Raw genomic sequence first — 24399 nt, forward strand, 5'->3', positions numbered from 1 at the left:
CACGATTTCAGAGATGAAACTCAAAAGCCAGCTCTCAAAATTGCAATTCTGACTCTGCCATCACACATATTCCCAAAAGAACAGCAGGGAGCCACCCAGAACCCGGCGTTTACACTTGACTACACTCCCACGACCTACTTAAAGGATGGGGGATTACAGAACCAAAGACAACTCTAAGAGGAATACAGGAGTTTGTGAGGACAAAGCTGTGAACTGGTTGAAGATTACAGAAATGCTAAGATAAACACAGCTTCTGTAGATATCACAGAATGAGGTCTAGGTCTACAGCTTGGAGCCAAAGATGGACAGATGTCAACGTCAAGAGAAATTCAATCTTGCTTCTGCTTCTGTATTGAGAATGCCCTTTAAGAAGCAGGGAACGTTTACAGTGCACCTCAAGAGTAGTAGGTGTGTACTGGTTACCACGCATCTTCACAGCAGGCCATGAAGTAGACATCCCCCTCACTATTTTAGAAATAATGAAATGAAGGGTCGGGGCAGCTAAGAATTTGCCTAAATTTATACGTTAATTGGAAAGCAGAACCAGGATCCAATTCAAGTTTGACTTCAAAATTCTTTCCACTAATCCACCCTCTCTCCTTGCTATCTTGAAAAGATTTATGTGAAGAAGGGTAATTGGGAGCATCTCTGGAAGATATCATGGAATCACACAACTGCTGAAATCTGTCGCAATCCAGAGAAATCACATCCAGGGCCCTTGAGAGACGATCAGTATGGCGACCTTTAAGGAATCAGGAGCAAACGCCACCTTCAGCCCAGGGCCTCACACACAACGCTTGAGACATACTGAATTAAGGACACACTGTCTTCACGTATCTGAAGCTTTGTCAAGCAGGACTAAACATATTTTGAACAGTTCCAAGGGGGAGAAAGTTCCCAGTTACAAGGGGGTAGGCAAAAAACAGAGACAGAATGCAAGGCACAAGGAGCAGTTAGACGTTTCAGGATGGCAGTGGGCGTTCATTACATAGGCAGGGAATCCCCATCCCTCACGTGCTTACAGCTTTCAGAGAAGTATTAGAAGGAAGCAGGATACATTTACGCCCTGGTCTCTCACTGTGATGATTTTCAACGGTTACCTTGCCTCCAGCTGGACGTCTTATTAGTCTCCCATACATTTGGTAGGGGTGGTGTGCTGGGTAAAGGAGAAAGGCAGGCAGATGTTCAAGGTAAAGGGAAGACAGGAATGTGAGAGTTGTTCCCTCCCTTTCTCTTTAACTCCTAACTCGGAACTCCAGACTAGAACCCTCATCAGACTAGTTCAATTCCACTTACACAAAGGGCTTTCACATCTGCCCTGGAACTAATCACCACTAACAGCATTACTCCGGAAAATGAATTCCAGGCTCCCAATGACTCAAGTTACAGATAACCTTACAGGACACAATCCATTCAATTGGAAATTGCATCAACTTGCCTCACTCTCTCATCACAATTTTTTTCCCCAACACAATAGGAGGAATTTGTTAGTATCAGTCTCACTTGATGGTGACCTCTGTAATGTCTAAAAATTCTGTATTTGTGATCAAGTTAATTAGCAGGCAGATAACCTACATTTTAGACTTCCTAAAATTCCCATCCTCAATCACTGCCAATGCTGTGCTAGTTGGCATAAAAAGCTAAATCAAGTTTGTAGACATTCTCTTTGGACAAATAGAAAAAAGGTAGGTGGTTTTTGTATAATGAAAAAGTGGTGACGTCGACATTGGAATTTCCTTCCCTCTCACAAGGCAGATTCAGTGTAAGCATGTTTCAGAATTACCTCGCTGTGATGGGAGGTACCCTTGAACTGCTGGACATGAGGGCTTCATCATCCAGGGGACACGAAAGCCAGCTGGGTGGGGAGAGGCAGGCTTAATGACCAGGAGACAGGACAGCTGCCACGTCATGACTTTGCTGCTGCCCAGAACACAAGGAACACATGCACAGATGAACCCAGCACCGGTGCCAGAAATTAAAACACAAATATATTTCTCATGCAAAATAGGACAAATGACACATATTTACATGATGCAAATAAAGTGCTGAATATTAAGCTTTCTTTTTGGGGTACCACCATGCTTAGGTGGTTTCAATGAGGGTTAATGCCACATGGTGAACTTACAATTCTATAAAACCAGGACGAAGACAGTATAGAAAATGCACTTTAGTAGAAACCTGGGTATGTGACAGGTTGCTAAGAAAAAATGAAAACAGGAATGACAGAAGTATATTTTCTTTTATATACAAAAACGAAGGCCCCAAAAATGATTTGCTGAAGTAGGTATCCACAAGATGTTAAATTATTTTTCCTTTGCTTTGGTTAAAACAGTCTAGGAACAGCAATTGGTTCCCTTTCTACTAATAGTATATAAACACAGTGACAGGACCACTTTTAGGAGAAAATAATCAACTTTTAAGAAAAACAATTAAATTAGTTTTAAACTAAATTAAACATTTACCAATAAATAAGTTTCTTAAAAAGGTAGCATCTTCATCCTACAATCTTGGGCATAACATATACACCAATTTAAAAAATAAAATTTATCTCACAATTATAATTACAGGTGTTAATGCAAGCTAGGAAATGAAATTACTTTAATATATCTTTAAAAAAAAACCCTAGCAACCAAAAATAAATTTTAAAAATTGATATTTTTCGAAAATGGTACATTCTAAAATAATTAATACTTTATTACAGAACATAATTCAAACTATTGATGGTATTTCAATATATTCCTAAAGAATGTTTAAAAAGAAGTTTCATACACCAGAATTGGAACAGCACTTATAATTCCATTTACAGCTATGAAAAGGCAGTCAACTTCCACTTAAAAGTGTAACCAGTGATGAAATATACTTCAAAAACAAAAACATTTGGTCTGACAATCTTTAATACTGGTTAAAAACAGACAGATGTTTGTTGCTGATGGAAGTAACTTTAATCCAATGTGCAAAAAAAGTGCAGCTGTCTACTTGTACTTGAGATACATAAGACCAACGCTTCTGTACTATTTACACACTTAAAAAATTTTAAACGTATTGATTTAAGGAAAGATACTGCATCTCCTTAATGGATAAATCACGTGCTACGGAGAGCCCAAAAGCTTGATGACACTCTTTTAAGTTACACGAATGTATCCGAAGAGGCATACCTGTTCTTGTCTTAATTTTGATCCTAAACAAAAATCCAATTTCAAAATCAATTAGGAATTTCTTTGATCTAGAAAAACTTGGAATTGTTGCAAATGTGCAAGTCTTGTCTCTGAGAGCCAGATTCCTATATTCCTTTTTCTAACCCTCTCATCACTGGTCCATCCCACAAACCCCGTCGGCTGCAGAGTGGCAATGCCCGAAGTAAGAGGAATGAAAAAACTCAGCCCTCAGACCACCAACATGCCTTCGGGACGTGTGATGAAACCTTTGCGGGGCAGGTATGGGCAGTCAAAAGGGATGAAGAAACACTTCAGCAAAGCAACCATTATTTGTCCACAAAAATCATGAAAAACAGTGATAGAAAATTAACAAACCAAGTATATAAATCTGAGACCATTTTGCATTCCCAGAACTTGTTTTCACATCTGCGCACGCAGGGTTCTTGGTCAACCACCCATCCGTATTTTCTACGTCGACACAAGGTACTTTTACCAAAGTTCTTAAAAATGCTGTTGTAACCCTAAGTCACACAGAACGGTGATGATCAGGAAATCGATTCACTCATTTATCACTCTGTGCAGTGCACTCCCCGGTGCAGCAAGCAGAGAGAGGAATTTAAAAAAGGGACAGAAGTCTCTCACTTCTGAACTGGACACAAGAGTTCTCAAAATTAAAATCAGAAATCATAAAAAAGTGGGGCGGGGGGTGCGGGTGCTTACTGGCAACATTAATACTAGACACCAGACGGGACAGTGAAACTGTTTGGTCAGAACCAAGGAACAGTATTTCCTTGAAAAGTTTTCAAAACACCCAACCAAGCACTGCCTTAAGTCCAGCGCGTACAATGCTCCGTAAGTTTCCACCGAAATGCAGCGGCTGGCGTTCATGGGTCAGGATGCAGGATGCTGGCGGAGCATCCCTGCCCCGAGCATCCTGGTCCCCCTCCTCTAGCTGCAGGCGATGGTCTCCAGCTGCTGCTCGGCCTCCGCGGCCATGGCCGCCGCCTGCAGCTGCTCCGTCTCGCTCTGCATGGCGCTGGGCGTGACCTGCTTCCGCTCGCTGTGCATATTGTTCTCGTGCCGTTTCAGATCCGACGCCTTGGCGAAGGCCTTGGTGCAGGAGCCGCACACGAAGGGCTTCTCGCCCCGATGCCTGCGCTCGTGGTCCTTGAGGTGGGACTTGTGTTTGAAGGCCTTGTCGCACATGTGGCAGGCGAAGGGCCGCTCGTTGCTGTGGACCCGCTCGTGCTTCTTCAAGTCCGGGGCGCGGATGAACGACTTGCCGCACACCTCGCAGCTGTAGGGCTTGTAGCCCGTGTGGATCTTCAGGTGCTCCTTCAGGTGGGCCTGGGTGGTGAAGCCCTTGGTGCACATCTCGCAGACGAAGGGCCGGTCGGCCGTGTGCAGCTTCTCGTGCTTTCTCAGCCTGCCCTCGTCCGAAAACGTCTTCCCGCAGGCCTGGCAGGCGATCTGCTCCCGGTGGTGGCCGTACAGCAGGTACTCAAACTTCATGTCGCTGGCAGCTGTGGTCCAGCCTGGCGTCTGTTCGTCCTTCACTTCACTCATCCCATCGTTAAATGTTAAGGCTTGAGGGGTCTGGGATCCCAGATCCTTGGACTCGGGGGTCTCCATGGATTCGACTTCCTGGCCATAGCAATTGACCTTCCGCACCTCCTCACTCCCCAGCTCTTTCAGGATCGCTTCCTGGACCCTGAGCGTCGTCGTGGGCGACTTGCCGTCCTCCTGACTTGGGGGGGTGCCTTCTACCGTGTCATCCGAGGGACTGTCATCTTGGTCTCCGATTTCCTCCACGTCATCATCCTGAGTGTCAGCAGCATCTCCAATGGGGCGATTGATCTTGAGGCAGTACTTACTTTTGGACTGGCCGTTATTTTCGTCGGGACTGGACACGTCCCGCTTCTGAGAACAGAGTTTATCCAAAAATCGGATACCGAGAATCTGACCCGATGACATCATTAAGTTAACATCTTCTTTTTTCACAGAAATCTTTGCCGTGTACATGTAATTCAGGACCTCTTCAAATATATCAGAACGGAGAAAATCTATTTCTATTACTGAAGAGCTATCGACCTCAAGCTTCTTGAAAAGCTTTTTAAAGTAGGTGCTGCAGGCGGCAAGGACACACCTGTGCGCCCTGAACTTGACATCCTCCACCACAATCGCGATATCGCAAAATTCTCCTTCCAGGCGCTGCTCGTTTAGGGTTTTCAGAAACAGAGTTTTATGATCATCGTCATTGTATTTAATGGTTTCAGACATACTGATGAAAAACTCCTATAAAAAATGTTTAAAGAAATACTTTGGTAATTATGCACAATACTTTTCCATACAGAAAATACAGGGAGATTCTCATTTTCTGATCAATTTCCGGTCCCTAACAATTTCAGAAAGTCAATGCCAGGAGTGGTTCAAGAATATGAGGAGAAAAGACGGATCCCAACTTAGGGATTTCCATACTGTTCCTTCTACTTATCTTCACTGTACTCCGCATTGGCCTACTCATAATAACAGCAACTTCTACCGAGCACGTAATACCTGCCTGGCATTGCGCTACGTGCTTTTCTTTCCACGTCTTCACAAATGCAATGATCAGATGGCCTGGAGAGATAGGTATTACTACCCCCACTTTATAGATGAATTGAGGAACCTGCCCAATATTCTAGCTACTTAGTGGAGTATCGGGGCTCAAATCCAGGCACTCTAGCCCCCAAAGGCATGCTTCCTGACAACTACGGGTAATAATGACAAATAACTCAGCTTCAAGGTTTAAGAAACAGGTCTCCGGCAAGCATCCACCAGTGCCATCTGCTGCGTCTACTCTAATTTCATGCAGAGGAAGATTCAGTAAAATTTCACACAGAGGAAGATTCAGTAAAATAACTAGCAGCTCTCAGTGTTCTGCTTCCTTGACGGAAGAGACAAATCGCTGCTGCAGAACCAGAGAGGGATATCATTGCCAGAACATTCCACTCAGTGTTGTCTTCTAGTTTTTCCACACCAGTTTCGGGCCACTTGTGAACAAGTGTCAAGGTTTAACAAGACCCTCAGAGAATCAGATGACATTTGGGAAGACAGTGACGAGAGGCTTCAGCCCCTCTGGATGCCGACCTATCTGCCATCCAAGCTGGATGCACTTGACAAGTGCTGCGAGTGTTTTACAAGCAAAAGAAACCTAGAACTGGCATGGAAGACATCTGCCGTGTATCTTTTTAAAATGTGTCCTGTTGCGTTTCTTTTGAAAAACATTGTTTCTTTCTTTTATTCAACGAAGTATAAATATGAGGAAAATACATATGTCCCCTAAAGAATGCTAACACATAACCGAGAGAGAGACATCTTAAAGCTAACACCAAACAATATTTTCAGGACATAATATCCAAAGTCATAGTTACCATGAACAACTCAGGCTATTATCTTAATGCTTTAAACACCAAATTCTTCGGATCAGAATAACTCTGATCAGGGGCACGCCAGTCCTACAAGAGAAAAGGACATACAAGAGTAAGGTAGGCTCTTCCCCCATCCCAAATTCTAAACAAGAGTGTTTTCAAGAATTGATTTTTAAAAAGAAACTTTCCTTTTTTGTCTTGCCATTGGCACCTGTACCTATTTTCAGGTTGGGAACACAGAGGAGGGTGGCTGGCAGCATCAGGTCCAGCTCTGAACAGAAACGAAGGAGAAAAGGTAAGGGCTGGAGCACTTGCAGCCTGGAGGGGGTGTGTGCCGGGAATGGGAAGGATGGGTTGGAGAACCACTGAGGGATTTCCCCTCACAAAGCCTGTGTCCGCATTTGTAAGGATGTTGATTGCGGCACAGATAGAATAAAAGCCAGTAAATGCCCTCTACCCCTACCGTTTCCTGCTGGATACACAGCCTTCACATTTTTCTCTAGGCTCATATAAACATAAGAGTATATACGCTTTTAATAAATATAGACAAAGTTAGAGAGGTACGTACACCCAACATTTAACGTCGGAGCAGAGGGAACAATAGCTGCTTTCTTCCATCCACACTTGTGTGTGATGTAACACACATTACTCAAGCTACTCTGGTCTTGAAGCTTGCATTTGAGAAATCCAGGTGTTTTTGCCTCTATCCCTACAGGGAAGCTCAAAGGATTCTAGATTTTTGCGAGTTTTAACGTTTACCAGAGGGACTCCATGCGGCAGCCTAACATCCTGAAAAACATAAAGTCTCCTCTACTGAATGGTGACCACACAAACTTGAGTGTGGTAGGACCAGAGTCCCGAAAACCCTCCAAAGTTCCCTCTACGGAAAAGTGAAAACACCGTTAAGCTGCCTGAAGTGGCAGGCTGTTTTCTTATCTGCCAAGTGTGAGGGTTGAGCAGAATTATTTCTAAAGATGCTTCCTACCCTGCCTGTTCCCTGGATGCACCCCAGCCTGTAGTCACCCCCAACGGAACGCAGTCAGGCGAAACCTTCCTACCGGGTCACTTCCTACAGTTGCCAGTCGCTCTCCCTAGGGCTTGTGGGATAAAAGCTCAAGGACCAGGCCTAGGAGTGGTGTACAGTACCCATGGCAACATAGGAGTGTGTTGGATTTTTTTTTTTTCCTTTTCTCGTCAGTGTGTTATTTGGCCCCCACTCTCTCTCCAGATCTCTAAGGACCATTTTTTACTGTTAAGATGCTAAGTTCAGGTGAGTCAAACTGGAAGATACCCGTGGCCAGTATCCCTGTAGGTGGGGGGAAAGATGAAGGCCAACCACACCTCCAGAACGAAGCTGCCCCTTTATTACGCTTCTCCAAACCGCCGCGCAGGGCCGGAGCGAACTCCTGTAAAGCCAAACTTACATAAGCGGCGGCGGCGGCCGCCTCCCCGACCCCGGGGCCGCCGCGACAATGGCGGCGGCACCACTTCCCGGTCGAAAGCTGGCCACTTCGGGATGCGGAGGAAGCAGGGAACGGAGCGGAGGACCCAGGGAGCCTCCAGAGCCTCTCCAAGCCTCGCTCCCATCTCTTTCTGCCCAGGAGGTGGGGGACGGAATCAAGCCGTGTGCATTGCTTCCCGAACAAAAGCTCCCGCCCGGGTAGCCGGGAGGTGCCAGGGCCGCTTTCCCTTTTAGCATCCGGCTTTTCGGCGCGGGCTGGGGCCGCGGCTCCGAGCGCGGGAAGGAGGACCCACGGCGGCCCCGGCGGCGGGGAGCGGGAGCGGGCGTGCGGCCCGGCTCCGCAGCCCCGCGCCGCGCCGCGCCCCGCTCCGCCCGCGAGCCCGGAGCTCGCGCCCCGCGCACTCCCCGGCCGGCTCGCGCCGGGCCCTCCCCCGCCCTCCCGCGGCCGGGGGCGGGGGCGGCGCGCGGCCGGCTTCCCGAGCTCCGCGGGCGCTCCCGGGAGTGCGAGCGCCAGGGTCCCGGCCCCCTCCTCCGAGGGCGGCTGGGGGCGGCGCGGCGAAGCCCGCGGAGCGGAGGGGCGGCGCCCGGCGGGCCGCGCTCGGCGCCGGGTTCCGGGCCGTCCCCACCCCCACCGCGGTGCACTGCGGCGGTGCGAGCGGGGGCGGCCATGAACTCCGCCGCCGAGGCTCGGCGAGCGCGCGCGCGGGGCCGCCACTGCCGCCGCCCGGCCGCTGCCCGAGCCCGCTCGCCGGCCTGCGCGGCCCCCGGAGCGCCCAGGCCCCTCGCCCGGCCCCGCTCGCGCCGCGCCGCCGGGGCCGCCCGCACATCCTGGAGCTGACTGGTGCCCCAGAGCGCGGCGAGAACGCGCTTCTTCCGGGCAGCCCCGCCGCACCAGCCTCCGGCCTCCCCCGCGCCCCCGCGCCCGCCTCGCGGCCGGCCCGGGCCCCTTCCGCACCCCCGGCCCGCGCTTACCTGCAGCCTGGCACAGCCACAGACACTTGCCGTGGGTTCCCCGCGCTCACTGCACGCAGGCCGGGGACGGGATGGACGCGGGGCGCGGGGGCACGGTGGGTGGCAGTGTGTTTTGGTTTTTTTTTTTTTTTTTTTAGTTTGGGGAGGGGGCGGGGTGGGGAGTTGTGCACGTCCCTGATGGTAGGAGCCCTCCTCCTGCACGAGCACAGACTGTCTAGCCGGCCGTGAACACCCCCACCGGCACCCCCCCCTTCCCGTGCATGCGCGGTGCGGGCGAGGGGGAAGGCGCGCCGCCGGCTTGCGCAGGCACGGAACCCGACTGGGCCTCTAAATGGGTGAGCAGGGAAAGGGTTAATCCGGGACCTTGCGACGCTTTCGTTGGAGTCTACGGGGCCGCCCCTGGAGGGCCCTGGCCTGCGCACGCGCGCGCACGCGCGCGACTTGGGGCGCGCGGAGCCCGCGCGCGGGAGAAGCGGGGGGCGGGGCGGGGGCGGGGCTTCGGGAGCGGTGGAGCGAATGCACGAGCGCCGCTCGCGGGCACCCGCCCCGCCTGCAGCTCCCGCCTCCCGCTCGGACTCTCGAGCTCCCGCCCGCGCCCGGCGCCGGCACAGCCCCGAGGACGCGGGAGCCCGGCGCTCCCGTGCGTGTGCATGTGCGTGGGCAGTGCCGCCTTCGGGCGCGCGCAGGCCGGGCGCTGCGTCTGCGGGGCTCTCCCGCGACTCCAGGGCGGGCGACCTGGGCACCCTCCCCTCCTTGCACACCGGAGACAGCGAGACGCGCGCTTGCGGGCGTTGAGTCTTAGCTGGTACTGCTGCCACATTTTTGTATATGGGGAAGTGGTAGGCGCTCAATAAACATTTGCAGAACAAATGCAAAAAATGACACGTTTCATCCCCCAGTCCCGCATGAGAAAGGGATCACCCCTAAAGCTCTGGATCGAGCCAGGGGCGCGCCCACGCTCCCGCACATCCCCGGAAACTCGCAAGGAAAAGTCAGGGGGGCTGGAAGCTGTAGCTTAACCCTGGCAGTGGAGCACCTGGGCTCGGTTTCATTTGCAGCTCCTCCCGAGAACTCGGATGACTCAGGACTGTTTCCTACATCCCTGTTCAGCAAAGTAAGATTCCACTACTGTGGAAGCATCGTCGCGTCCCCTCTAACGCGGTGACGGACCTGGGAGGTCCCTCCTGCGCCCGCGTTTTCTGCTCACCTGAACACAAGAAGCTGGACGGCCCCCCAAGGCTCCGTAGAGTCGCTTGGGGGGCTTTATCACACTTGCTTTAACAGCGTTTCGCCAGAACATTCGTAATTTAATCTAAAAATTAGTGCAGGACCGTCCACGGGGGCTTGTATGATGATTACAGAAGATAATGCTTGTAACAGGTACATAAGGTACGTAAACGTTAAAGAAATTATATTGTGATTGTGTTAAATTCCAGAGAAATTCTGTACGGTCCGAGGTGATTTTGTAGTACTAATTGACGTTGGTTTCAATATTTCGAAAGGTGCTTTTTATACACATCCTTTTTGATGTTCACAAAAGCATGGGGGTTAGTGGGTCTATTGAATGAAGCAGGGTAGAATAGACCAGTTCTAGAGTCAGACATATCCAGCTCAAATACAGGGTACATTATTTAACTTCTCTAAACCTCACTCTTGTTCTCTGATAAGAGCAGGGAATTGTGAGGATTAAATGGAATAATGCTCAGTGAAGTGCTTAGCTCTAATACTAGCCTGATGGTGTTAAATGACCTGCCAGCTCTCTGTGGATAGCGGGTTTAAGTGGCAGGGGCAGAACCGGAACCACCAGAGTTCAGGGTCACACTTGACACCTAGGTGGCCATGTTCCCTCTGATACCATGCTGGGCCTGGTTATTCTTATATAGCTTTTAAGGTTACACGTCAATCCTGTCTGTGTTTTTAATAGGGGGATAGTAATAGTACTATATCATAGGATTATGTTCTCAAGCACTAAAGCTGTCACTTCATTTAGCAGTGTGTCTGAAGCATCCCCCTTCTCCCATACCACTTAATTGCGTAGGTTTATACACTCATTCTGCATATATTTATCTGTCTACTATGTAAAGACTGTCTTTTTGCATATGGCTAGGTAAAGTCTTCTCAGGATTTGACTACTTCGATCCAATTAAAATAGTTTCGAAGAGTTCTCAAGCACTAGAATGCATTTCTCAAGTGACAGGTTCCATGACATCTTGGTTTTGCATCAATTAATCCTCCTTTTCGTTTGCTTTATGTGCTAGTCACTTGGTCTCTGCCTGGCTGTCCCTTACTTCATGGGAATCATGGGATGAGTCTAAATGAAAGGGGACACTCTGTGGGATGGAAAACTACAAAGGAAGGGCCTTACCCAGACCTGGCACCTCACCTTAACCCAGCAGCCTTACCCGGGCACCGCCCAGCATTCATTAGGCCCTCAATAAATACGGGTGTACAGATAAGTGACAGCCCAGAACTCAATACCATGGGGAGTTATAAGGACACACTGTGGGATTGATGGGGGGGGGGCGGATCAGGACCTTTCTGAAATACACAGACCTGAGGCTGTTGAAGGACGTCTTCTTGCCTCTCCTGCCAGGAATGCTGTCACTGTACGTGGGGCTCTCAGGCCGACAACTCTGCTGGGAACACCTGTTCCTCACCTGGGACGCCCACAGCCTCCTCTTGAGTGGAGCCTGCTTGTTAGGATTGTGAGGCCCGGAATATGGGGCCTGTGGCAGGAGTCTGGGGTGCCAGGGTCTACAGTGGCTGTGAAGCAGCCCCCAAAGGACATTGGTAATGTTAGATCATTTGGGTGGAGCTGATTTCTCCATCACACTGATCTTGGGCCCTCTGACCAGTGGAAGATGGGCAGACAAGAGGGTGCATGAGTTCTGAACAGAGGCTTTGAGAAGCAGTCTGTGTTCCACTCTCCCACCAGGGCTTGTGCAGTCCACCGTGAGGGGACCGGGCCCTGGTTGCCACTGCCTCTTCTGTCTGGGCCCTCAAATGACAAGCAGGTCTCAGAGAATGAAGCTGACCTGAAACCCAAGCCCAGCCAAGCCCAGGCAGGCAACAGCTCATCCACAAACCCATGAATGAGAAGGAAATGCTTGCTTTGTTAGGCACTGGAAGACTGTGTTTTAGGCTTTGTTATTGCAGACAAACCTAAAACACCTGCACAAGGAAAAATATCCCACCAAATGCCAAGAGCACCCTCCCCTTGCTGCTCTGGAAACACTGGACACAGTAAATGAACAAGAAATAGATCAAATCCCTGATGACACAGAGGTATGGATACACACATTCAAATATAATCACATAAATAATTATACAGCTGCACAGTGTGATAATGCTACTAATGAAAAGTTACACATCCCAGAGCGTTATGGTAAAGAGGAACTCATACTGATTGAGAGCTCAGTGAAAGCTTCTCCAGAGATGTATATTTGAGACCAGAAGGATGAGGGAGGACAGGCATCTTTGGGGTTGCGGGTAGCATTCAGGCAGAGAGAGAACAGCATGAACGAAAGGGTGGGAGGGGCTTGGTAGCTTGAGGCTCTGTGGGAGGACAGAGTGACCGGAGCCCAGTGGGCATGAGATAGGTCAGTGGAACGGTGGAGCTCAGCACATCTGGGGCTCTGGTCCATAGTGAGGGCTGTGGATTTTATGCTATGCATAGTGAGACCCATCAGAGGGCTTTTCTTTTAAACTAACATTTACTTAGGTAAGCATGTTAGTCTCATAACTAGGGTAAATGCAGCCCTTGGAATGCAGATATGGTCTTTGAATTTCAAATACCTCCAATGGCACGACTGCGCATATAAAACTTTTCCCATAGTTCAGGTTATGGGGAATATTTTCGACACCATCAACTGAAATACTATCTTTCACTATCTAGAAATAAAAGTTAACAATTTACTCACGAAATTTACTTTTGAATAAAATACATTTATCACACTATCCTACGAAGTATTATAATATGATTCTGGTCAGACTTCCACATGAGCAACTGTATGACAACTTAGCAGCTTTGAAATGAAATGAGGGAAAATGGTAAATTAGCAGAGAGACAAAATATTGCTCTGTTTCTGGGTCAAGAGAAGAAACTTGTTAAATGGTAACCATAAAAATACTATACACTATCCAGAAATGAAATTAAAAAAGCAAATTACTAATGAGATTCACATTTATGGAATATACATTTATGGAACATTACCCTAAGAATTATGATCCCATGAAGTTTTCACTGGAGTTACTGTATAATCACTTAAATAATAGCAATGAAACCAAAAGAGAAAAAGCTCAAACTTATTTTAGAAGAAAGATAAAAAACCATTATTGCTTTGTTTCTGAATGATTTTAGGGGTCTTGCTAAGAACAAAAATATTGTAATTATACTACCTACAAATAGAATAAAATGGAAGCAAATAATTGATGATTCACATTTAAATAATCTACAGTTATAAAACGTTATTCTAAGAGTTGCAATTATACCAAGCTTACATTTGAGCCATTGTATAATCTCTTAATTAATAGCAATAAAACTAAGAGACAAAAAAATCAAAGTTTCTTTAGTAGAAAAGGGGAAAAAGCACCTTGCTATAGTCCTGTATCTTCAGAAATAGGCTTATTGGAAGGTGGGTCTGCTTACCAGGTAATTCACTTCTGTTTTCTGGCTTTGTAGATACAAGATTGAATCGAGCCCTTGCTATGGATATTTCTTGTTGACCATTTTGGTTGTGCTGGGCCAGGGAAGTCCCTTGGTGGAGCAAATTTCTGAGGAGGAAGAGAAGAACACGGTGTCCTCAGGAACTGCCCCCCGGGACTTCTCTGTCACATCTGATCTCTGAAGAGAGAACCTGGGCTAGCAGCTCCCTTTCAGGAGGGAGGGTTGAATCAAAAAAGTTCTGAACATCTTCCAAGATAAGGAGCACCAGGACAAGCTTTGCCTTGCACTTGGGGAAGAACTGCTGCATAAGGATAGAGTTGGCTGAATGAAGAGATCCTTCCCCTGTGGGTTTGAACTTGGTGGGGCATCTGGTCTACCCTGGGCATCAGACCCTGGATCCGCATGCCAAGATAGCCTTTGCTCCTCCTCCTCTGGAAGCTGGTCATCCTGAGGATCCTCTCATGGTTCTCTTCGGTTAACATTAGAGGGAGCTGGGTGAAGGGTTTAGAGGAAAACTGTTTCTTTTTTTTTTTTGGCGGTCCGCGGGCCTCTCACTGTTGTGGCCTCTCCTGTTGCGGAGCACAGGCTCCGGATGCGCAGGCTCAGCGGCCATGGCTCACGGGCCCAGCCGCTCCGCGGCATGTGGGATCCTCCCGGACTGGGGCACGAACCCGTGTCCCCTGCATCAGCAGGCGGACTCTCAACCACTGCGCCACCAGGGAAGCCCCAAACTGTATATTTTTGATAACTCTTCTGTATATGTATTATTTCAAAACAAAAAGGTTTACTGTATAGGTAATTATTTTTCTCTGGTTACTTTCAAGATTTTTTTCCTTGTTTTTAGTTTTCAGCATTTTAGTTATATTTCTGGGAATGCATTTTATTAAGATTATCCTATTTGGGATTTACTGAGCTTCTTGACTCTGTAGGTTTATATATTTCTCTAATTTGGGGAAATTTTCAGCCATTATTTCTTCACATTCTTTTTCAGCATCACATTCTTTCTCCTCTTCTTCTGAGACTCCAATGACATAGACAATGGATTTTTTTAAAAATTTCTCCTAGGATTATAATATTTTTCATTTTAAAAATATTTGTTTCCCTCTTGTTCAGATTGAATAATTTCTGTTATCTATCATCAAGTTAACTGATTTGTCCTTTTGTCATCTCCAATCCGCTATTCAGCCCATTCAGTGAGATTTTTCATTTCAGTTGTCTATTTCAGTTCTAAAATTTCCATTTTCTTTTTCTTTTAGTTTTCTCTTTCTTTTCTGAGACTTTCTATTTTTTGATTTGTTTTAAGAATGTTCATAATTGCTTGTTGGAGAATTTTAATAAAAGCTGCCTCTAAGTTTTGTTATTTAATTCCAACATCTTTGTCATCTCACTGTTACTTTCTGTTGATTGTCTTTTCAAAAGTCAGTTGAGATTTCCTGGGTGTTTTCATATGGAGTAATTCTGGATTGAGTATGAGGTATTTTAAATATTACATTACAAGACTCTGGGCCATGTGAAATCCTATGGAAAAATATTGATTTCTTTTTCTTTAAATTTTAGCAGACAATCAGCTAGGTTAAGTTCTGGTCACAGGTTTTAACATACATTCTGTGGGCTCTTGCTTAGTATATTTGGATGCTATTTGGATGTGTCTCAAGTATTTTCAGGCACTGGCCAGTGTAGAACCTGGGCAGCAATCTGCTGGTTCAGTTCTCAAAGTCTTTAATGTGCTGATTAGGATCAGATCCACACATGTGCAGCTCAAACGTGAACCTAGGATTTGTAAACAGCTTTATGGCTGTTGCTTTCCTGGGCTTCTTCCTCTTTGTGACTCCCTGGCACCTTCTGCCTTACTGGGGCTCCCTTTTTCTTTCTTTCTTTTTTTTTTTTTTTTTTTTGGTACGCGGGTCTCTCACTGCTGTGGCCTCTCCCGTTGCGGAGCACAGGCTCCGGACGCACAGGCTCAGCGGCCATGGCTCACGATACCAGCCGCTCCGCGGCATGTGGGATTTTCCCAGACCGGGGCACGAACCTGCGTCTGGGGCTCCCTTTTTCTATCCTCAACCAGAAGGTAGGGGAGCTTGCATGACTGCCCCTGCATCTAGAGCCAAGTGGTTGGAGAACCAGAAGGAAAAAAACTGGTAAACTTGTTGCTGGTTTGGTGATAAGCTTGCTTGTTTTCTGATACATTTATTTTAAAGAGCTATGCATTTCTTCCTCGGGACTGCTTTCCCCTTCCCCATGTATTCTTCCATGTAGTTTTATTTATATTCAGTTCTATGTATTTCTTAGGTTTCTTTATGCCTTTTTTTTTTTTTTTTTTTTTTTTTTTTTTTGCGGTACGCGGGCCTCTCAGTGTTGTGGCCTCTCCCGTTGCGGAGCACAGGCTCCGGACACGCAGGCTCAGCGGCCATGGCTCACGGGCCCAGCCGCTCCGCGGCATGTGGGATCTTCCTGGACCGGGGCACGAACCCGTGTCCCCTGCATCGGCAGGCGGACTCTCAACCACTGCGCCACCAGGGAAGCCCATGACTTCCTTTTTTAACCCATGTTATTTAATAATCCAAGTGTCATAAATGTTATTTTGTTTCTAATTATATGGGAATTTTTTTGACCTATCTTTTTTTATTTTATAACTTCTTATTTTGAAAGAATATAGTAAGAATTCCTATATTCAGTTTACCTTTATCCAGATTTACCACTTGTTAACATTTTACCCCCATTTGTTTAATCATTTGCTCACTGGCTCCCTCTCTTACTCTTTCCCCTCTCTTTCCCCCTCTCAGTCTCTATGTACACACACACACACACACACACACACACACACACACACACACCCCACACTTTTTTTTCTGAACCATTTTTTAAGAGTAAGTTACAGATATTATGCCCCCTTTCCCTAAATCTGTCAGTGTGTGTTCTTAAAAATGAGGACAATCTCTTCCATAACCACAGTACTATGATGAAAATCAAGCATTTAACATTGATACACTATTATCTAATCCACAGCCCGTATCCAAGATTTCACCAATAAGGTCCATTACAGCCTATACCTTTTTTTTTTTTTTCCTGGTTCGGGATCCAGGGTTACCCATGGCATTTTTGAATTTAGCTCTTATGAAGCTGTACTTTCATCATTTATTTCCTAACCTTTTTTATATGCTTCAATACCAATACTGGTCCTTCTTCCAATTCTGTGATTTGTGTTATGCTAAAACATCTCTCTGAGGATGTTTTGTATCTTTTAAATTTTAGAATATCAGAGGCAAGACTCCTTCTCTTCCCTGCTGTCATCTTCCCCATTGTCAGAGAATGCTCTTATCTTCCTATAGGCCGGCATTCCTAAAGCCTCAGAAAAATTTTGGTTGCCATTTTTTCTTCTTCTCTTTACCTTGTGTCAGTTGCAAAGCTCAGCTACTTGATTTACAACAGAGTAGAGCATTGATCTACACTTGAGAGTTTTCTTCATTTCCGGAGAACAAACATTAAGATTTGACTTTTGTCCTTGAGCAAAGAATATTTCATCTGCTAAAGTGAAACACATATTCTTATATTACCATTAAAAATATTTTATTCTCCTTGAGCTAGCATGTCACTGAAGCTGAAATTGGTCTCCTCTGTGTTTTTTTTTTTAAAAAAGGTGAACACTTTTGATGTGTGGTACAGCTCTTCATCCAACATATGGGCTGATGCTTGTCAATTACCCTTCTCCAGCTCGGTGACAGTGTCTGGACACGTGACACTCCAGGCTGTCTGAACTATTGCACTCCGAAAGAATGACACTTTTCTAATTTGGAACTGCAATTCACACAAAATCTCCTATTAATGATACTAGAAAGAAATATCTACCAAATTCTATTTATATCTAATTCCTTTCTCTGTGACCCAAACTGTTTATGATTATTTTCCCACTACTTTTTGAAACTGGTCTTCTACCATGTTGACATTATAAGCCTAAAATATGTAAACTATGTGTTATATTATTTTTGATGTTTAGTGAGCTGTCTAGTTTATGGATCACATATAGAATCATCATCAGTTTGCTTTAGAATTTAATGTTTTAATTTATCAAAATTACCATCATGATGCCAAATATTATTAAAACATTTCAAAAAAACTGCAAAGTATTTAACCTTAGTTCTGGTGAGCTAAAGTTATAGTTTCCTTTTAGGTACAAAAAGTATATTGGTAAATTGTTTTCTCAGTCATAAGGACTTCACGTTCACCTTAGTAACTCAGTGAAAAACTGAAATAAAAATTTCTCCAACTGGAAGAGGGAGCCTCCTACACTGTTGGTGGGAGTGTACATTGGTGCAGCCACTATGGAGAACAGTATGGAGGTTCCTCAAGAAACTAAAATTCAAATTGCCATATTATCCAGCAATCCCATTCTTGGAAATATATCTGGACAAAACTATAATTCAAAAGATACATGCACCCCTATGTTCATAGTAGCACTATTCACAATAGCCAAGACATGGAAACAACCTAAATGTCCATCCACAGAGGAATGGATAAAGAAGATGTGATACACACACACACACACACACACACACACACACACACACACACACACACAATGTAATACTACTCAGCCATAAAAAGGAATGAAATAATGTCATTTGCAGCAACACAGATGGAACTAGAGATTATCATACTAAGTGAAGTAAGTCAGAAAGAGAAAGACAAATACCATATGATATCACTTATATGTGGAATCTAAAATATGATACAAATGAACTTATTTACAAAACAGAGACAGACTCTCAAACAGAGAGAAAAACTTATGGTTACCAAAGGAGAAGGGAGGGGGGAGGGATAAATTAGGAGCTTGGGACTAGCAGATACAAACGACTACATATAAAATAGATAAACAACAAGGTCCTACTGTATAGCACAGGGAACTATATTCAATATCCTGTGATAAACCATAATGGAAAAGAATATGAAAAATAATTATATTTATTTTTTACTGGATCACTTTGCTGTACACCAGAAACTAACACAACATTGTAAATCAGCTATACTTCAATTAAAAAAAGAAAAGAAAAGAGGCTCCTGCTTCAATTCATTCACTTCACAAGTGCACATGGAGCACCTTCTATGCATAAGGGGTGGAGGACATAGCCATGAGCAAGACAGACATAATCCTGCTCTCAAGGAAATTATAATTTAGTCACGGAGGGGGAGGAGAGTGGAGAATTTGGCGTGGTAGAGGTAAAACAGTCTCACGATACCAGAACAAAGGGGTCAGTTGCTGAAAAAAAAAAAAGATGTAGCAAATTGTAGCTGCAAATAAAGTCACCCCCAGTAGTGACTGGGGGTGAACCCAGTCACTACTGGGGTAGTGAACCCCAATAAGTTCACAATTAAATACTAGGTAGGGTCCTGGTAATGTTTTAGAAGAGACAGTCATCATGACTGTGACAGTAGTAAGTACCGTACTAATGGCTAAGACACAATGTAAGTTTCACTTCGTTTCTAATATTCCTTAAAAAAAATCTTTTTGCCAAAGTTTGTTTCTCATATTTCAAAGGGAAAGGCCTTTATCACATCTGTATTTTAGGGGATGCAAACTGCAAAATGTTTGAAATCCATGAGGAGACACATTTGTTTCTGGCCCCAAACAATTCTCTATTCCCCAAAGACAAAAATTTCCAAATGTACCTTACAACGTCCTGGCAATCTCTGGAAGCTGAAAATATTCTAGTACCTGAGATTTCAGCTAAAAATAATTCTTTGATGTTTCTCTGCTGACAAGAGGGAGATTATGATATCTTCTTTAATAGATAAAGGTCCACGGAATGGGCGATATCTGATAACTTATCTTAAAAAATCTTCATGTGGAATGCTGGCTTTATTTTGAACTTCCAATCCAGCTCATGGGCATGCATGCATACTGTTCAGATTTCATTATTTATGATTCTGACCTAACTTTAAGAATAGGCAGTTAGACAGGAAATAGAAGCAATTATTTAGCCTCCTAGTCAGCATTTTTATTTATTGATGCTGACTCATAAATCCCTTGATATGGTCACGTCTAGCCAACTCTTCCTTAATTTGCACGCAGTCACAAGAAGGAATTACGAGCCTGAAATCACAGCCGGATATCTCTCTTTCAGCTTTCGTGACACAACAGGGCATCCATTGATAACTGGCTTGTCATGTGCTCATTTTTACCTTTGCTATTATTTTATCCCCACACAAATCGCTTGCCAAATGTTTCTGGAAGCAGCACAGTTGTTTTCACTTGAAACAACACCCTGCTGGATGCTTATATTTCTTCTGCTATCAAATTCAGTAACTTGGTCCGAATTGCTATAGCTCTAGTCACAAGTAAATCAGCGCTTCATGTGAAAGTTCTCATTTTTATTGTCGAGGTATTAAACGCAATCAAGACTCATAAAATGACTTATTCCCCTGTGGAGTAGAAAGGACAGTAATCAAGTATATCCAAAATCTTTATAGTCACCACAGCAGCCAGATTGAACTAGAATCCAAATGATCTCTAGACTCCGTCATGCATCCTAAGTCCTTTTTTCTCTTATATTTGCTGGTCTTAGAAAAACAAATATTCATCTCAGTAGCCTCTAGTTGAGGTGGTCATTATGATTTTTGTACAGTGCTATGAAATTAACATTCACACGTATATTTCACGTGGGTCCCCTGCATGTAAAAATGCTTTGGGGAGAGCACTGAATTGGGAGAGTCAATATTTCTTTTTTCTTTATTAATTTATTTATTTTTGGTTGCGTTGGGTCTTCATTGCTGCACGGGCTTTCTCTAGTTGTAGCAAGCACCACTCTTCGTTGCGGTACACAGGCTTCCCATTGTGGTGGCTTCTCTTGTTGCAGAGCACGGGCTCTAGGCGTGCGGGCTTCAGCAGCTGTGGCGCATAGACTTAGTTGCTCCGTGGCACGTGGGGTCTTCCAGGACCAGGACTTGAACCCATGTCTCCTGCATTGGCAGGTGGATTCTTAACCACCGCGCCACCAGGGAAGCCCAAGTTAGTATTTTAGAAATGGAGAAAACAAGACTCGGAAGCTAAATGACTAGTCCAGGATGATACAGGTACCAAGTGGCCCTGCGGATGCTGGAATCCTCTGACTCCCTGACAAGGCTACCCTCTCTGTACTCCCCTCAACAAACCAAATGAAGTTAGAAAGTAGAGGTGATGTGTCTGGCAATTGACAAAAGGATCTCCTTGCTGGGATGGACAAGCAAATGTGACCTTTTGTTTGGTTCTGTTAAAAAACCATGATCCTCTGTCTTCCATTTGATGTCTGTAGTTCCTGGGGTTTCTTCCACGCCTTTAACCAATTCCATTTGATAGAGATGCCCTTTTGTCTAACGTTGCTTTTACTTTCAGACAGTGAAAATAGTATGGGGTTAGAAATTTTATCAATCTAGGTCTGAGGGTCAATTCTGCTACCATTTGTGTGACCTAAAGGCATGGGAAAAAATCTCTCCCAAGCAAAACAGTAGCTAAATGAAAATTTACCTCGTCATTGAATTGCTGTGACTTTTTAATGATAATTCCGTGTATGCATAGTGCCTGGCACAGCTAAGGTAATCCACAAATGCCTTTCCTTGGATATGATCACATTCTGCCTTCTGTGTGCATTTAGGTTATATACTTGCTTCATAGTTACAGTGCACTGCAACGATGGCCAAGAGAATAAGGGAATAACGAGGCTCAGATGGAGTCAATACACATCCTCTAAATATAATAGTTATCTGGGCTAACATCTGTATCAGCATGATGAATTTCAATTAAAGCGTCCAGAATCTCCTACTGGAGCAAAAAGCTCTTAGTAATCTGTAAGGCCAACTGGCCCGAGGCAGGGGAGCGCAATCAGACTCACAATCAGACCGAAACTTTCCGGACCACCCAGTTCCAGGAACTGACCTGGGGGCTTTCCACCCGGGCCAGCCTTCCCGCCTTTCGAGGGGCGGGACTAACGGTCCCAAGACTGTTGCGACTGGCACCAGATATTGCCACGATACCCGAAAAGACCACCAAATAAGGAATACCCTGCGCCCTACCGGATTCACCACACCCCTTTCCCTTCTTCCCCTATAAATTCTGCCCAAACCCTCGCCGAGAGCGCGACTTCTCTGGCCCCTTTCTCTCGGACCAGTGAACGTCTCCCGGGAGCGTTCCCAAATAAAGCTTGTTTAAGCTCTCCCCCGTTTCTTGGTGCCGTTCCTTACATAATCTATACGTGCAAATTATTTAAACCTTATATTTAGAATATGGTGAACAATACAGAGATTCTTTTAACCCAGTGCCATAGACTCAACGTGAAAGGATGCGTGAACCTAAGTGTACCTGGTTAGCTACCATTCCCTCATTTATTAAATAAACATTGATTGAGTTCCTTCCTGGAGCCTGTTAGTTTCCAGGTAGAGAAGCAACCAAAAGTTACCACGGCATTCTTGAATCCTAATGTGTCTCTAATGTGGGGAAAGATGGGTTTCAAGTAAACTTGGAATCCATATAGTTTCAAAATTCACCTGACACTAAGGATTCCCTGCAACGATCAAGCTATTTCGTGATGGCAGGTAACCGGAAGAGGGAGCTAGCCCCTTCTGTTCAGTGTCACCAGTGTTCTTTCTACCACACTAAAGGGGTTACCTATTGTGAAGTGCTGCCTTCCAGCCAGCTGTCTCCAGACTCCTGGACACACCTGGGAAAATGGGAACATGACATAAGAATGTTCCTTTCGATTTGGACTCTGATTTTAATCATGAATGTCAAAGGTAAAAGAAGCCTTAGATCATCTTATCCATGCCTCTATTTTACAGATGAGGAAACTGAGGCCCAGAGAGGCAGAGCCTTGACATATGTAAGTGTGCATATTTATACTAAATATTCGTTGTTTATCTGAAATTCAAATTTAACTGAGCACCCTGTATTGTTATTTGCTGAATGTGCAACGATGTCCAACAAAATAAAATGTTAATCCAATGTAAGCCTTTAAACAGTGTTATCAGCCCTGTTTCTATAGTCATTTTCTTATTTTTAAAGGTCTGTATAGTATTCCTAATTCATATTATTTGGGGATCTGTAACTTCAAGGATGCCTTTCATTTGTTGGAGTGGAAATGATTTTAGTAGTGATCTGAGATCATTTATATAATTGTAATTAAGCTTAAGTAAAGTACTTGAAATATGTATGCCCCGTATTTAAGAGTAATTCTAATTGGTAGTGGGTCCTTTTCTTTTTCAGATTTAGCCTGATAACCACTGAGAAAGGGAGAGACTGAGCCTACACTCAGTTCATTACAAAAGCCATAATCCCAGTAACGAAGATTTCTTCTTGTAACAAAGAAGACAGTAAAATCAAAGGGGAAATATTTAAAGTGGAATGAAAGGAATTGGCACTAGAAAAGACGATGTGGTGACTGGAGAAAAACAGGAAAAGATTTTAGGAGTTCTCCATTGTGGGGGCACTCTACAATCACTGGCTTTGTCTCTTATCCAGTTTCCTTCCCTATTGTACTGACCCTGTGCTTCCTGGATGTCTGCTCCAAACCAGCAGAAAGAGGAAAGGTTTCCACATGCTAATATGTAAATCCAAGCAGCCCGTGTCTGCGCGGAGCAACCAGTGACTCAGTAATGCTCAAAAGCAAGGTCAGAGGCAAAGCAAGCCTGCCTTCCCCCAGATGCTTGGTGACTGTGTCCTAATTATCCACCCTGAAAGTCAGTGCCCGAGGGCAAGTATGCAGCAGAGAACAGCCGGCACAGAAATACCTCAGTTCCTGCAGCGGAAAAGACAGAGGGTCAGAAGTTCTAAATCTTGGACACCACTCTACCAGCAACGAGCTCTCATTTTGGACAAGTTCTTCATCCTCTCCCTTTATAGAATGAAGACATTGGACAAGACTAAGCTCCTTATCCAGTGAAGCTCCAAAGCACCTTAACTGAATTACCTTTTCCCCCAAACCCTCACTTCCCTTGCCCATCTTTCCCCCCAAATCTACCTAGCACAGCTCTAACCCTCAATCAGCCCAACTCTTCTAATCTTTGAGTCGCTGCCCCCAAGCAGCTGAGAAGCACGGGAGAAAGTGTCGCAACTGGGAAGGTGGGTGCCACCCCAGATCCAGAGCGAGCAGCCTCCCCCTTCATGCAGCAAAGGTCCTCCCTCAGTTTAGAGAGAATAGAGAACCGCTCGGGTCCCTGCCTTCTGCCTGCTCTGCAGACTCACTGCCGCCACAAGGGATCTCCTCTTCCCATCTCAGTAGAAGAGGGATCTTTCCCTGGACGACGCTCCACTGATTAGCATTTCTATGAGATATAACTTTCTTCCATTTTACTGAGGATTTCTTCAGCATAAAATGCTTATACAATCTATTATTTTTTAAAAGCCCTCCCTTGTGTGTTCTGAGGGCCGTTTGCTTTCTTGAGTTAAGCTCAAGAAAGGGTGGTCTGTGACAATCATGCCCACTTTCTTTCTTTCTTTTTTTTTTTCCCCCCCCCGGTACGCGGGCCTCTCACTGTTGTGGCCTCTCCCGTTGCGGAGCACAGGCTCCGGACACTCAGGCTCAGCGGCCATGGCTCACGGGCCCAGCCGCTCCGCGGCATGTGGGATCTTCCCGGACCGGGGCACGAACCCGTGTCCCCTGCATCGGCAGGCGGACTCTCAACCACTGCGCCACCAGGGAAGCCCATGCCCACTTTATCTCAACTCCCTCCTTCATTCACTTTTACCCGGCTTCTGCCCCGGCCACCCCA

The 24399-nt window shown here is 45.5% G+C and overlaps 1 protein-coding gene across 1 annotated transcript; it reads right to left on the reverse strand.

The window, feature by feature from the left end:
• Window positions 1–1975: 1975 nt before the first annotated feature.
• ZBTB14 (zinc finger and BTB domain containing 14) lies at window positions 1976–9373 on the reverse strand. The gene is made up of 3 exons (XM_079943114.1): window positions 9000–9373; window positions 6569–6652; window positions 1976–5450 (listed from the first exon to the last, which is right to left on the reverse strand). The coding sequence occupies exons 2-3, from the start codon at window positions 6569–6571 to the stop codon at window positions 4104–4106; spliced, it is 1350 nt and encodes a 449-aa protein (XP_079799240.1). The 5' UTR covers window positions 6572–6652; window positions 9000–9373; the 3' UTR covers window positions 1976–4103.
• Window positions 9374–24399: the final 15026 nt, after the last annotated feature.

Source organism: Stenella coeruleoalba (genome assembly GCF_951394435.1).
Source record: "Stenella coeruleoalba genome assembly, chromosome: 14".
NCBI classification, from domain to species: domain Eukaryota; kingdom Metazoa; phylum Chordata; class Mammalia; order Artiodactyla; family Delphinidae; genus Stenella; species Stenella coeruleoalba.